The sequence below is a fragment of the Emydura macquarii genome, unplaced genomic scaffold, assembly GCF_026122565.2.
Source record: "Emydura macquarii macquarii isolate MOO-44397 ecotype Brisbane River unplaced genomic scaffold, CSIRO-AGI_Emac_v2 contig_1876, whole genome shotgun sequence".
Classification (NCBI taxonomy): Eukaryota; Metazoa; Chordata; order Testudines; family Chelidae; genus Emydura; species Emydura macquarii.
In genome coordinates, this window is record NW_027132013.1 from 21,100,121 (window position 1) to 21,115,553 (window position 15,433).

Sequence of the window (15,433 nt, forward strand, 5' to 3'; positions counted from 1 at the left end):
AATCATAAGTTGTAAATACCATTTAACAAACTCTGTTTATAGCTTGTCAGGTTTGCAACACTTTGATCTAGCATTTATAATCTGATTGAAAAGCCAACTGGGTTGCCTTTGATTTATGTTAACTTTTCTCCCCTTTTTTATAGGCCTACATGTACGATTAAGCAAGACTGGAGCTATCGCAAGACTGCAGGAGTTTGTGCCTTCTGTAAGTGTCTGCTTCAGATGGTAACTGAGCTTGGCTTTTATTGCTGAATTACTTTCTGGTGAGCATCTTAATGGTGAGGGAAGAGAAAAGATGGTTAAACACTATTTCTAATAGCTTAGTAGGACAAATTGCTGTACAGAAAAAGAAAATGGTTGGTTTGGTTTCTTTTTAAACACCAGAGAGCTCCTAGGAACCCTCTGCACTAAATGAACATTATGGGAAGGGAGGGATATACGACTTTACTTTAGAGCAGTGTTTCTCAAATAGTGTTCCGCGGAACCCTGAGTTGAGGGGTTCTGTGAAAAAGCGGAACTGCACCACCGAAATTAAAAGCGCTGCCGAAGAGCTGATGGCACCGCTGAACCAGCCTACGCCACGCCGCCGAAAAGGGGAAGATTTCCTGGACTTTTTGGCGGAGGGTATGGCATGGCTGCGCAAGGGTTCCGCGGTGAAATATAATTGAGAAACACTGCTTTAGAGGCATTACTGGTGTTCGAGAGAGTGCTAAAACCTCTTTGGTTTACTTATTCTCTGAAAAATAATAGTATCCCGCCTGACAACTCTTCTCTCTGTACCAACTCAGAATTCCCTAGATGACATCTGATCCCAGGTTTTCTATATGGCATTACAATGTGCTGCTGTTCTCTTTCTTAAGAGATGTTATCTGTTGTATGTTTTGAACAAGTACTGCTTTTCTCTGTTTTTCTCTGTGTTCTTATATTTGTGCCCCCAGTGTTTCAGTGTCTGGTAAAATCCTTCCACTGTGCCTGGAAAAATGGTACTACGCTAGCAGAACTCTGAAGTATGTTTTCTATTGTGCCGATTGCTGTAGTAACTAAATATCCTTCTTTGAGTAGTATCCCCAGGGGTGCTCCACTTCAGGTGCACTTGATGGGAGATTTTTGGTATCAGTGCCTGTTTGACCCAGGCATACTGTTTGACCCACTCATACTTTTGCCCTGCACTAAGGCTATATAGGACTGCCTGGTTGAACTGCCCCCAGTTCCTTCCCAACCACCTCTGCCTGAGACAGAGCATTAGTGTGCCTTTCTCTTTGAAAATACACGGTCTCTCTCTCACCCTCACCCACACATGCACCCACTTCTGGATGAACGGACACAGAGGTCAAATATGGAGCTGAGCTGGGATTCCACTCACTTGTGCCTTGTTAATGAAGTCCATGAAATCAATAACACCATCCAGAGCCTTCAGCAAACATTGAGGGACATAGAGGACACCTTACAGATGTCGGTCCACCAGCAAATCTAATTTGGCGCATGACCTGGCTATCAAAGCTGAACTCCCTGTTCAGTGATTAGGAGAAACATATGGGAATGTGCAAGACCTTCCCTGTTACTCTAATACTTGGATGGGTCTCAGTCCTTTGTTTCACAGCTTCAGTTCAGTTGTAGATGTGCTGATCCAGAGGTAGGTAGCTGAAGCTGAATCTTGACTGAAAGACAAAATGGCTTCCCAGGCCTCTGTCTTGTATCTTCTGTCCCCTGCCATGCTGCTCGTGGAATTTTACAGGAACCAACATGGAGTCCAGAGTCACATGGGCAAGTCCTGGTGACTCATCAGGTATATCCCTGGCTTCTCCCCCAGGGTCCCTTGAACCTATGAATGTCTCAATGGGCCATTTAGCAGGCTATTATTCTGCAGCCATTCTGTCTGAGATGCCACCCAGACAGCACAATTTGAAATACTGATATACCAAACATATCTGTAACTTCCATTACATATATAACACATGAACACAAACATCCTCATCTTACTTAGCACATTATAGCCTTTCTAACAGTACCTGACATAGCATATCTTACATGAATTATTATGTTTTTGACATACTGATGTCGCATAATATAATAAATGTCCTCCCCCTCCCCCCCCATCCCGCCAGCGTGACAGGCTGCTTAAAAGGAAGATGTCTAACCTAGTGAGCCAACTGCACCCTCAGTGAATGCAACATCCCAACTGTTATCTCTGCTTGCTGTGTGCTTCATAATGTCTGAGAGACAAAGGGGGAGAAGTTCCCGCAGGGTTGGGTCATGGAGGCTGAATGGCTGGCTGCAAATTTTGAGCAACTGGATTCCAGTGCTACGCTGAGAGCCAATTGCAGAGTGCTGCACCTCAGGGAAGCATTGAAAACCCATTTTTGCAATGAACCGCAGTAATGTACGTCTCTGTCAGTGCTGTGCTTTCCCTTCCCATCTCCCACCGTTGCACCAACGGTCCCCTCTCCTTCTTTCCCTGCCAACAATCCCAATCTCAATGAATAGAGAAGTAACGTTTTTTAAAGCAGTACAGTTTTATTGGTGACCCGTTAGAGTGAGGGGAAAGGAAGATAATTTAAAATTCTCATAAAGCTGCTTGGCCATTCAGAGTGAAGTGTGACTGTGCAAACAGCAAAGCACACACGTTCCCAGTTCTTAAAGGTTCTGTTGCCTCTTTCTGCTCCCCTCCACCACCGTGGAGTGGAGCACATACTGCACCCTGCTCAACCTCCTCCTAGAGCGGTTGGGGATTGGGGCTGGTAAGAAACAGCTTGTTGGCTCAGAGTTTGGGAGGGGCTGCAGAAGGAGACTGTCGTGCTGCTGCTCTTCATGGAGCTCTACCAGACGCCTCAGCATGTCAGACAGATCCCTCATAATATGCAACATCTCCTGTTGCATTGCACACTCCTGTGCTGATTTTCTGTTTTCCATGTCCATGGTTTAGTTTTTCTGACAATGACATCCTCCAGGCTCTGAGCTCTGTGTCAGCAGCCATGGAGGCGTTCATTAGTTCGTTGAATATGTCATCATTCATCCATTTCCTTCCCCCCTTCCCCTCCCTCCCACCACCCCGGCTTCCTAATCTGGGAAAGGTGCTCTGCAGGAGTAGAAGCTGGGGTGAAGGCCAAGGTGTTCACTGTAAGGCAAGCAAAGCACAAAGTTGCCATTGTTAGCTGGCCCCCATGGACGAAAAGAAATGTTACAATGTAAAAAGAACTCCCTTTCATATTCACAAGGCAAAGCCAGACCTGCATACCAATCAGTACCCATTGCATGGGTCGGAGTGGTGTTCCAGCCTTGGTAAGTAAGAGGCCCTTGCATCCATTATAGGGAAGTCTCTGTAGCACTAAATTCCTCAATCCACACTTAACCAAGGAGAAGGATCATTGGGCTCCCCTTTACCATCCCAAAGACGGGTTTGGGAGGAGGTGGTCAAAAGAGATTGGAGGAGAGTGTGGGTGAAGTGTCGCTGGAGAAAACCTAGGGGTACCTGTTCCCGGTCCCCCAACACCCATGCCAATAATATGATGGTGATGAATTGTCTGTGATGGGGCCCAGGACACCATCCATGGCTGGGGAATAACATGCAGTGACTATATTGGTCGGATACTGAAAACTTGCGCCATTTCCCCTAGGTAGCCGTGTGTGATATCAGTCTCCTGAGGGTAATGCAGGCGGAAAGGGAAGATTTACTGCAAGCATAAGGGTACAAGCCTGGCCCTTATGCTGCTATGCTGTGTTCCGCAATGGTGCCTGCTTGTTTAATAGCAGAGTGGCGGGGAAAAGTGTTGTACTGTGGCAGAAGAAATAAGGTTGCCCTCCCCAGAAACCTCCTGCAAAGGATTGCAGAATACCTACATTAAAGTTTCCTGGAGATATCCACGGAGGATTCTTGGAGCATCCCTGAGCACATAAATAGTCTGTTCCGGGGATAGCCCTCTGCTGAAGTATACCAATACCCAGGAAGCCTATTCTCACAAAAATACAAACTCCTTTTTTCCCCACAAATAAGAAGCTGGACTGGGGACATAACCACAGAAATGCGATTTACTATACACACTAACTAGATGTGTCTTCCCTGGGATCTCGGTCAGTAACGCTGGCCTGTGTCCCACTGGGCTGCTCTGGGGTAATGAACAGGTCCTAGCTGTCAGGGAGAATGGATACCCCACTCTCCTGCCTCCTGTTCTCATCCTCCTCGTCCCCAGAGTTGTCCTCATACTTCTTGGATTGGGATTCTTCAGAGGTATCAGTGCTGAGTGGTGGTATAGTAGTGGGGTCACTGCTGAGAATCACATGCAGCTCCTCATAAAAGCAGCATGTCTTCTGTGATGAGTCAGAACGACTGTTCGCCTCCCTAGTTTTCTGATACGCCTGCCTCAGCTCTTTGATTTTACCATGGCATTGCTGTGCATCCCTGTTGTGGCCCTTCTCCATCATACCATGCAATATTTTCTCGTAGATATCTATATTTTTTTTTGTTGGCTTGGAGCTGAGCCAGAACAGACTCTTCGCCCCAGAGGCTGATGAGATCCAAGACCTCAGGTCGACTCCATGCTGGAGTGCGTTTGGGGCGTGCAATCACCATGAGCAGTTCAGGTACAAAGCTCTCTCCATGCTGACCAAACAGGAAATGGGAATTAAAAATTTCCTGGGGCTTCAGGGGAGGGGCTGTTTCCTGTGCACGTGTCCGTGGTGCACCAGAGTGCGAATGTCCAGAGTGGTCACAACAGCATTATGGGATACCTCCCAGAGGCCAATGACGTCGATTTACGTTGCACTCTGCCTACACTGATGCTCATTCGACCCATAGAATTTGTCTTCAGTGCTACGCCATTTGCGGAGGTGTTCTATTAAGTCGAACTTTAGCTCGATTTATGTCAGCAGAACTGACATGCCAGTGGAGACGCGTACTTTATGTGACCGACATAAGTCGCATTATGTTGACCTACATTGTCAGTGTAGACCAGGCCTGAGTCTAGAAGCTTGGCTGCTCAATGGCTCATGGGAATAGAGACTTCCTGTTCTGAGGAGGTACAACAGGTATTATTGAACAGTAGAAAGGAGATATTTACCTTCACAACTGAAAAAGGTTCAGTATTTGGTGTGATGAGAGACATTCTCCACCTGCTCACTTGTCTGTCTTGACCATTTTGGACTATCATCTAGAGTTTAAAAAAAAAAGACAGGATTATCTATGAGTTCTACCAGGGTACACCTAGCGGCCATAACAGTCTTTTATTCCCCTGTTGCGGGATTCTCAGTTTTTGCTCATGCCACAACTATGAGGTTTCTCAGAGAATTGGGGAACCTTTCCCCTCAAGTTAAGCAATTTATTCCAATTTGGGATTTTAATCTAGTACTTAAATGCCTTATGGCAGTGGTCACCAAACTGTAGGATACACCCGCCTAGGGGGGTCTGGAAGAACACTCATGTGGGGAGCACAGTAGGGCCACCCAGCCCCGCTCCGGTTCGGCCACGGTCTTGTTCCTGCTCTTTGCTCCTCTTCTGTTCCTGGCCCCAGCCCTGGTCTGGGCCGTGGTTCTGGTCCCGGCTGTGCTCCTGGCCCCATCCCCCGATTATGGCTCCATTCCCAGCCCAGGCTGCAGCTCCCACCACAGGATCCTGAGGAGGACACGTACCAGGTAAGGAGGGAGGGGGGACACAGACCAAAAAGATTTGGGACCACTGCTTTATGGTAACCTCTTCCTCATTTGTCTATCTATGAAGATGGCCTTTCTGGTGGCTGTCATCTCAGCCTGAGGGTTTGGAGAAATAGGAGCTCTAATGGTGGGCCCCCCATTTACAGTATTCTTCAAGACAGTTTCCTTACATCCACATCCTAAATTTTTACCCAAGCTGTCATCTTCTGGTCTCTTTCCCAAAATCTCTTCAGCCCAGTGAGGATGCTGCATTGCATACCTTGGATGTTAGGAAGGCATTAGCCTTTTATCTGGCCAGAACCAGGTCATTTAGGAACTTACCCAAACTGTTTATATCAATTGTGGATAGGTCTAAAGATCAGCAGTTTCCACCCAAAGACTCTGTGGGTGAATTTCTGATTGTATTATATCATGCTATGAATCTGCTGTCATTCAGGATCGTTCTAGGGTATTGGCCCGTTCCATGAGGTGTCTGTCTCTCTCTACTTTAGAACTGCTCAAACACATTCCTATTCTGGACATTGGCAAAGCTGCAACTTGGGTGTCAATATATACCTTTTCTAGACATTATGAGGTAGTCCAGTCTTCAAGATCAGCTGCCGCCTTTGGAAACGCAGTCTTGTCTTCAGTCTTGGATGTGGCTGCAAAGTCCCCCTCTTCAGCTGGGGTACTGCCTGATGGTCACCTGAAGTGGAGTACCCCTGGGGACATTACTTGAAGAAGAAAGAGGTTATTCACCCTGCATAATAACTGGAGTTCTTTGCGATGTTTGTCCCCATGGGTGCTCCACTATCTGGCTGCCACCACCTCCTCTGCTTTGCAGTTTCCTTTGGGGACTTAACAGTAGAGAAGGAACTGAGCATGGTTCAACTGCGCATCCTATACAGCCTCAGTGTGGGGCAGGAGACTGTGTGGAGCACATGCAGAGGGCAAATGGGCTGTACTACCAAGCATCTTTGATCAAAGGCGCATGGGGTTTAAATGCACCTGAAGTGGAGTTACCATGGTGGGGATGCATCTCGAAGAACTTAAGTTACTGCACAAGATAAGTAACCTCTCCTTTCTCATGTAAACTAAATCTCAATAGAAAGGTCCCTACTGGATTTCAAGGAGTTTTTACTTTTTTTCCTCCCCCTTAGTAAAGAGTCTCTTTACTTCTCCTCCTAGATAAGGAGTCTCTCTGCTTGAGGAATACAGTTTCCTTTTTAAAAATTGTTGTTGTAATGTTGATTATGGTTGAGATGCTTTGTTAAAGAAAAGAGACTTGCATTATGCTCTGAAATTTTTAGATTCTGGATTAGTTTGATCTCCTCTGAAATCTGACAACTGCAAATGTTTTACTTACAGATCTTAAAATCTTCTTCCTGAATTTTATAAGATGAATTGTCTGTGAGGAGGATAGGTATCTTGGCAGATCTTTTTCTTCAGGCTTTCTTCAGACATTAGTGACAGTTTCCAGATCACAGGATCTGGTTCTCATGGGGGACTTCAATCACCCAGGCGTCTGTTGGGAGAGCAATAAAGCAGAGCACAGACAATCCAAGAATTTTTTGGAGAGTGTTGCGGACAACTTCCTGATGCAAGTGCTGGAGGACTCTACTAAGGGCCATACTCCTCTTGACCTGTTGCTCATAACCGGGGAAGTAGAAGTGTATGGTAACCTGGGCAGCAGTGACCATGAGATGTTGAGTTCAGGATTCTGACAAAAGGAAGAAAGGAGAACACAGGATAAGGAACCCTGGTCTTCAGAAAAGCAGACTTTGACTCTCTCAGGGAGCTGATGGGCAGGATCCCCTGGGAGGGTAATGTGAGAGGGAAAGGAGTCCAAGAGAGCTGGCTCTATTTTAAAGAAACCTTATTGAGGGCTCGGGAACAAACCATACTGATGTGCAGAAAGAATAGCAAATATGGCAGGCAACCAGCTTGGCTTAACAAGGAAGTCTTTGTTGAGCTTAAACACAAAAAGAGAGCTTACAAGAAGTGGAAGCTTGGTCAGATGATTAGGGAGGTTTATAAATATACTGCTCGAGTATGCAAGAAATCAGGAAGGCCAAATCACAATTGGAGTTACAGCTAGCAAGGGATGTGAAGGGTTACAAGAATCCCATGCAGTGCTACAGACTGGGGACTGACTGGCTAGACAGCAGTTCAGCAGAAAAGAACCTGGGGGTTACAATGGACAAGAAGGTAGATATAAGTCAATAGTGTGCCCTTATTGCTAAGAAGGCTAACAGCATATTGGGCTGCATTAGTTGGAGCATTGCCATCAGATCGAGGGAAGTGATTATTCCCCTCTATTCGGCATTGGTGAGGCCACATTTGGAGTATTGTTCCAGTTTTGGGCCCCCCACTACAGAAAAGATGTGGACAAGTTGGAGAGAGTACAGCGGAGGGCAACAAAAATGATTAGGGGGCTGGAGCACATGACTTGTGAGAAGACGCTGAGAGAACTAGGCTTGTTTAACCTGCAGAAGAGAAGAATGAGGGGGGATTTGATAGCATCCTTTAACTACCTGAAAGGGGGTTCTAGGGAGGATGGAACTAGGCTGTTCTCAGTGGTTGTAGAGGACAGAACTAGGAGCAATGGTCTCAAGTTGCAGTGGGGGAAGTCTAGGTTGGAGATTTGGAAAACTTTTTCAGTAGGAGGGTGGTGAAGCACTGGAATGGGTTACCTAAGGAGGTGGTGGAATCTCCATCCGTAGAGGTTTTTAAAGTGCAGCTTGACAAAGCCCTGGCTGGGATGATTTAGTTGGGGTTGGTCCTACTTTGAACAGAGGGTTGGAATAGATGATCTCCTGAGGTCCCTTCCAACTTTAATCTTCTATGATCACTAATGGAGACATAATTGCTGCTGTCGCTGGGTCTTGACTTGATGTATTGGAAGATCAAGGCTTAGAACCATCCGTGAAAATGGTGTAGGAACAGTTGGAGGGATCAGAACACTGGGAGATAAGTTTGTGGTGACCTTTCCCGTTTAGGAGTTGAGCAGATACATTCTGTATAAGCTAGAGCCTCTTCCTTGCATCCACTTAATGATTTACAGCAGTTTAGTCTAGTCTGGACATGAGGGAAGTATGGGATCACTGTGACCAGATCCTTGTCCTGGAGGAAGGAGTGATGTTCCCTATCCAGGTGCAGGTGGAAGGCATTTTCCACCACCGATGGTGCCTGATTATATTTAATTAGAAATGACCTTGAGGATTCACACCACTTTTATTGGTGGGGAGTGTGGTCTCCCCTTCCATGGAAGGCATTTGCCCCAAAGTCCCAGCTAGTTCTTCAAAGGATTTTGTCCTGATCAGCATCTCTTCACGGTTGCTTGGGTTAGTTTGAGCTAATTGTTCTCCATCCATGAACTGCTCTCTTGTAGGAACCAGCATTCTTGTGATGATGCCAGTTACATATTAAAATTGAGGTATGCAGCAGGGTGTCACCTGCATGTTGGGACTTGAACATATATATGATGGTTTACCATCTCTCCAAGTACTTTCATATAGACTTTGAAGAAGAAAGGATTGATGTGGGATCTCTATGTGCCTTTGAGGTCCTCTTGGAGAGACATGATTGGAGCCACCTGTAGTGCTGAGATAGCTACTGAGCCATATAGTAGGCAAGTCAGTAGCATGTTGTGATCAATTCTACAGAAAGATGCAGAAAGGTCAAACAGTATGAGTATTGAAATGTGGCCTTTATCCATTGCCACAAGGAAGACATCTTTTAGTGCTCTGAGTGCTTGCCTCTATCTTGCCTTGGTCTGGAGCCTAATTGAGTAGCATCCAGGATTTTGGCAGATGTCCTATACTGCTGGGAGCTTGATTGTAACTACTTTCTTGATTTTTATTTTGCTGCAAAGCTGGTCTGCATTAAATGTTTTCCTGAGGAGTGAGCAGACTCTTTCATTTTTCAGGGAAGTTGGAAGGTTCACTTCTTGGAAAATGTTGAAAATTTATTTTGATGTTATTAATCTCTTTAATTAATATTAGCAATAAATATTATTGTTGCCTGGGACTCCCAGCCAGAAAGGGAATGGTTCTGCTTTGCAAGAGGTGGCTTAAATATTTCTATGGGTTTCTTGAAATTCAGTGAACGTGATATGGCCAAACTCAGGAGTGGGAATTAGTGTGTCCTGGAACAATTTTAAAAGGTCTGCCTCAGAGTTACTCTCCTATTGGGGTTATCTTTCCTGCTAGTAGGAGAAAGATTCCTCAGAGAGGCTGTTTTGGGGCCTGCTGTTTGGATTAGATAGCTGAATTGATTACTCAAGTTCACTATACAGCACAGTGATTATCTCAATGTAACATGGTCACTGATACTTCAGAGATATTTGTTAGTCTTTAAGGTGCTACAGGACTCTCGTTGCTTTTGCTGTATACAGACTAACACGGCTACCCCTCTGGAATTTTACAGAGATGCTGCAGATCCCCTGAATCCATGAGACTTAACTGAGGCTCCACATAATCACCTACTTCATGTTCCATTTGCTTGACCAGAGCTATGATGAGCACCAGAGTAGAAAATAAATTCTGATGAGATCAGAAGGCTTTAAAAGGAGACACCAAAAGCAAAACTTAGTTCAAAATATCCCTCTGCTATTTTTTGTCTAGTTTAGATTTTGTGTTGTCTTAGAATCATTGATTTTTTTTCTTAGTTCTTCAAGATTTGTACTGTATTAAATCTATTGACTATTTTACTTAACTTTTTAGGAACAATTCCAAGTGGAGCTGCTAGTGGAATACCCTTTGCGCTGTCTAGTGTTGGTTGCTCAGGTTGCTGCAGAGATGTGGAGAAGGAATGGGCTCTCCCTAATAAGCCAGGTACTGCCTGTAGTATATATTAATGATTGTGTCCTGCTATTTCATGCCAACATTTCCCATTGGTACTAAGGGTGGCTGATTCACCTGATGCAGAAGAAACTCATGTGGTAAACCTGCACTACATAAGTATAAAAGTAAATACTTGGGTATTACTTAACCTATGGTTATCCTTATGTGAAAAAAATGTAAAATGAAGACCTGCAAGTCCCAAACAAGGACTTGTACTCGGGTACCTCTTGATTATCAATAACAAGCATTTCTGTAGCGCTTTGTATTTTTTAGGTGTCATGGAAAACTAAAGGCAAAATTCTGCCCTTGAGATACATGGATATAAACACCTTTTGCTTCAGTGTGAAATAAGAATGCTCTACAGCTTTGGAGAATCTGGGATATTGTTTAACTTTAGTGGTTCCCAACCTGTGGCCCAGGAGCCAAAAGTGGTCCACAGCTCTCCTCCTGCTGGCTGCAGAAGGGATCCTCTGCCTAAGGACCCAGATGGAATGCATTTCTGTGGGGCTAAAAGACCAGTGCAGGCTCCTTGCTGCAGCCAAGGGGATGGGAGATCAGTGCTCCCTTCCCCCTGGCTGTAGCAGGGAGCACAGCAAAGCACTCCAGCTAGGTCCATAGGCGCTGGGGTCCCCACTGGAGCCCAAGGAAGGGGAGATCAGCGCTCCCCTCCCCCGGCTCCAGCAGAGAGCAAAGTGCTCTGCCTGGGTCCCTAGGTTCTGGGATCCCTGCTGGAGCCAGAAGGAAGGGAGCATTGATCTTCCATCCCCCTGGCTGCAGAAGGGAGCCATTGCCTAGGGACCCGGGTGGAGCGCACGGGGCTACAGGACACGTGTGGTTTCCTTGCTGCAGCCAGGGAGATCAGCGAAGAGGCAGCCTCCTCGCAGAATTCCTTCCATCTGGCTGCAGTGGGGGGGACCTGCTGGCAGAGACTGGTGGCCCTTCAGGGTTGTAAAAATGATATCTGTGACCCTTAAGCAAAAAAGGTTGGGAATCACTGGTTTAACTGGTGAGGAGCAAATGGTTCATAGCTCAAGATGTTACGTACCTTATTTTCCCTATTTAATGGGTACATGTTAATCTAAGACTATGAACTGAAATGAGACACAGTGTATGTGCAATCTAAATAATTATACAAAGACTTGAAAGCCACGGTATCTCAGTGCAGGCTCACTTTAAACCCGTGGGAACAAATGTTTGAAGCATTTTTGTGGAATATGCAGGGAATATAAAGGAATTTCTTAGTTGATTATTGAGCTTCCCTACTGAAATCTTATTTGTATTTTGTTTACACAGGTGTTCTATTATCAGGATGTTAAATGTAGAGAAGAGATGTATGATAAAGACATCATCATGCTGCAGGTAGAAACCTTTTAAATTACTGCTGACACAAAAGTAACACAAAATACTTCTTGTCTCATTCATGAAATTTTGTATGGTTTTGCTTTTAATTTAAATTTCTGACATTAGTGCTTTGTATCAACACAAATTATATTATAAGCTTCCCCATATCTGGGTAGTACCAATTGCACAAATGACTCAGCTACACCTTACACGTCATATGATGTAGAAATTCTTCTCTACTTTTTTTTTGTCATTACTTGCATGCTTTTCCCCATTTTCCCCACCTCATGTTTGCCCCAAACACAGATTCTCTATTTTGCCTAGTAGTTGAATGTGATATACTTGTGAGTGACTTACGAAGATGCCAGATAGGATATTTCAGTCAGTTCTCTAGTTCTGTTTTTGGATGTGGCTTTAATGTCTGTTAACTCTTGAAAGGGAGCTAAGACTTCCAAAATATCAAGAAGCGACACATTGATTTTTCAGTTTAAACCCTTTAATATATTTGTCTCCCATAATTTTGTGCTTTAAATCTTGAACTGCTTTCACCGTGTACTTAGCTCTCAATTTATTAGCTTTATTTCCTATTTAAAAGTGATACTGGAAGAGGGATATTTTTCATGCTTTAATGAAGAAATTTGATTCTGACTAAAGCTCTTGGGATGTGGGGTGTCTGGCAGATTGGTGCATCGCTTATGGATCCAAACCTTTTCCTGTTGCTGATACTCCAGAGGTACGAGCTTGTCAGTGCCTTCAAGAAGATCATGCCCACCAAAGACCAGGTAAACAGCAAGGAACTATTCATGAATTCTCCTCTTTCAAGATTTATAGAGCATCAGCAAGGAAACTAGCTGCAGCTGTTTCACTGCAATCATAAGACCATACCAAATATAATAACATCTAAGTTCTAGGTGATTCAGTGGTTAGGTAAGTGACTTTTTTATATGTAGTAGGGAGTTTCTTGTTAGTGTAAAACAAATAGGTTTTGCTGCCTTCAATGCCTCTGTCCAAATGTCTTGCTAGTTACTTTGCAATTCAAAAAATGTTAACACTGGAATGGAATAAGATTTTATCAAAGAAAAGCAATATTTCTGTCTCATGTAAGTCTCTCCACATGCTGTGTTAACATCCTGCTGCAGGATGTCTTTGGTTTTCCTTCTTTATCTTCTGTATTCACTAAGTAGTGTTACTGTTTGTATACAGAGCTGATCTCTCTCTGCCAGTACTGTTATTTCATAGGTTGCCTGATAAAAATCAGAAAGCTTTTTCCCCTCAACACGTCTGTGTCCTTTAAGGCATATTCACGTATCTTTTTATTCTGAATGCAATTTTCCTAGATTCTCCTGTCACTTCTTGAAGGTGTAGGGGTTTTTCACCTACCTCTTCATTTAGGACATAATTTTCCCAGTTATCTCTTCCTGCTATATTAATTTTGCGTTTTATTCACAGAATAATTGCCACAGATGATAGTCTAGGCAGTCTCTCCTGACTGTAATCCTTTAGGTGGGAGGATGGTTTTTTCTATTCAAGCCGTAAATTGTGAATTCTTCACCTATAGGTTGAAATCAATGTCATCTGTGGAAACCCTGAAGTTAACTTCATGCCACTTAACTGTGTTGTTCCCTGGCCCACAAACCTTCTTTTTGTTAATTTGTTTTCTTTAAATCCTATAGGATTTGACCAAGCAATGCAATATATTAATAGAAGAGATGCTGCAGATTCTCATCTATGTTGTGGGTAAGAAACTCTGTTTACAGTAAAAATGAGATCTAATTTCATGTTTTGGAGATTTCTTTTGCTTTTTGGGTTGGCTGTAATTTAGTTTCTTTCCTCTCTATAGGTCAGTAGTTAAAAGGTTATGGATATTTGCTGCTGAAAGGACAGACTTGATGGCTAACCTTTTCTATTAGACAACTCTGTATTTTAACTGAGAGGATTAGGGTTGATATTGGATAACTCTTAAGTAGGTGGTTCTATGACACACAGTTATGACATCTGAAACCAGTGTGTCTTGTATACTGTATAGATTGTTAGATAGTTCCACAGTTTTTCAGGTATAATATGAAGAGAAGAAGATAGCTCTTAACTTTATGCCTGATATCCATTATCCTGATATGATAATGTAACTAACTAAAACATTTCTAATATTATATATTGTTGTATCACCTATAGATGACAGTACTTGAGAAAGCAAAGCAAATCCCTAGGTCTCACCAAAGAAATGTTATCATAATAAAACAGTAATAAACCTGAATATTTGGTTTGTGATGATCGGGAGATAGGGTTGCTAATTATGATTGGATGTATTCCTGGAGGTTTCATCCCATGACATAATCTTTAATGAAATATTAATCTTTAATTCCTGGGGACTCCAAGACAATCCTGGAGGATTGGCAACCCCACAGGGAGAACCACATGGTGAATTGCCTGCTCAGTGCAAAGATTATGGACCTCTCAAAACATCTAGACAGACTTATGTGCAGTGCTTGGGAGGATCTGGTGGTTGAAGTACATGTAGGTACCAATACATATGGAAAGGTAGGAGAGAGGTTCTGGAGGCCAAATTTAGGCTGCTCGGTAAGATGAAAGTCCAGGACCTCTATGGTAACATTCTCTGAAATGCTTCCAGTTCCACATGCAGGGTCAGTTAGACAGGCAGAACTGCAGAGTCTCAATGCATGGATGAGACGATGGTATTGGGAGTAGGGATTTAGGTTTATTAGGAATTGAGGAATCTTTTGGGAAAGGAGGAGTCTATACAGGAAGAATGGACTCCATCTCAACCAAAACAGAACTAGATTACTTGCATGTGAAATTAAAGAAGTCATAGAGGAGTTTTTAAACTAATGGCTGGGGGAAAAGCCAATAGGTGCATAGGAGCATGTGGTTTGGACAGACATCCTTTGGTGTAGGATTTATTAAAGGAGATTCCTCTTTACTAGGATACAGAGTGAGGTTAAAGGTGGTAATGTACAGATAGGAAGTGAAGAGAAACAGTCAAATGAAATCTTCCATTCAGTTACATCACATGAATACAGACAACTAGATATTGACAAATTTTAGAAGTGCTTGTATACAAATGCTAGAAGTCTAAATACTAAGATGGATGAACATGAGTGCCTGGTATTAAATGAGGATATTGATATAATAGTCAACTTAGAAACTTGATGAAACGATGAGAATCAGTAGGACCCAGAATAGCACAGTACAAAATACATAGAAATGACATTATTGGTTGCACTGGAGCGGGAGTGGTAATATGTAAAAGCATAGTCAAATACAATAAAATTCTAAAATGAATCAAACTATGGATAGAAATTCCCTGTTTGAATAATAAGAGTATAGCAGTAGGAATATACTACTGACCAGGATCATGATGGTGATTGTGAAATGCTCGGGGAGATTAGAAAGGCTACAAAAACAGAAAATCCAGTAATAATGTGGTACTTCAACTATCCCCATATAGACTGGTCACCTCCGGATGGGATGCAGAGATAAAATGCAATGCCATCTTTAAAAAAAGGCTCTAGAGGCAATCCTAGCAAGTATATGTCTGTAAGCCTAACTTTATTGCCAGGCAAATTGGTTGAAACTACAGTAAAGAACACAATTATCAGACACAGAGA

At 43.4% G+C, this 15,433-nt stretch overlaps 1 protein-coding gene across 2 annotated transcripts in view; it reads left to right on the plus strand.

Moving 5' to 3' along the window:
* Positions 1–15,433, plus strand: part of UBR1 (ubiquitin protein ligase E3 component n-recognin 1) — a 144,322-nt gene that overhangs the window by 44,764 nt on the left and 84,125 nt on the right. For both annotated transcript variants that reach the window (XM_067557899.1, XM_067557900.1), the window contains exons 16-20: positions 144–205; positions 10,347–10,457; positions 11,760–11,825; positions 12,488–12,589; positions 13,481–13,544. In XM_067557899.1, the coding sequence (XP_067414000.1) occupies positions 144–205; positions 10,347–10,457; positions 11,760–11,825; positions 12,488–12,589; positions 13,481–13,544 (405 nt within the window). The remainder of the gene's footprint in view (positions 1–143; positions 206–10,346; positions 10,458–11,759; positions 11,826–12,487; positions 12,590–13,480; positions 13,545–15,433) is intronic.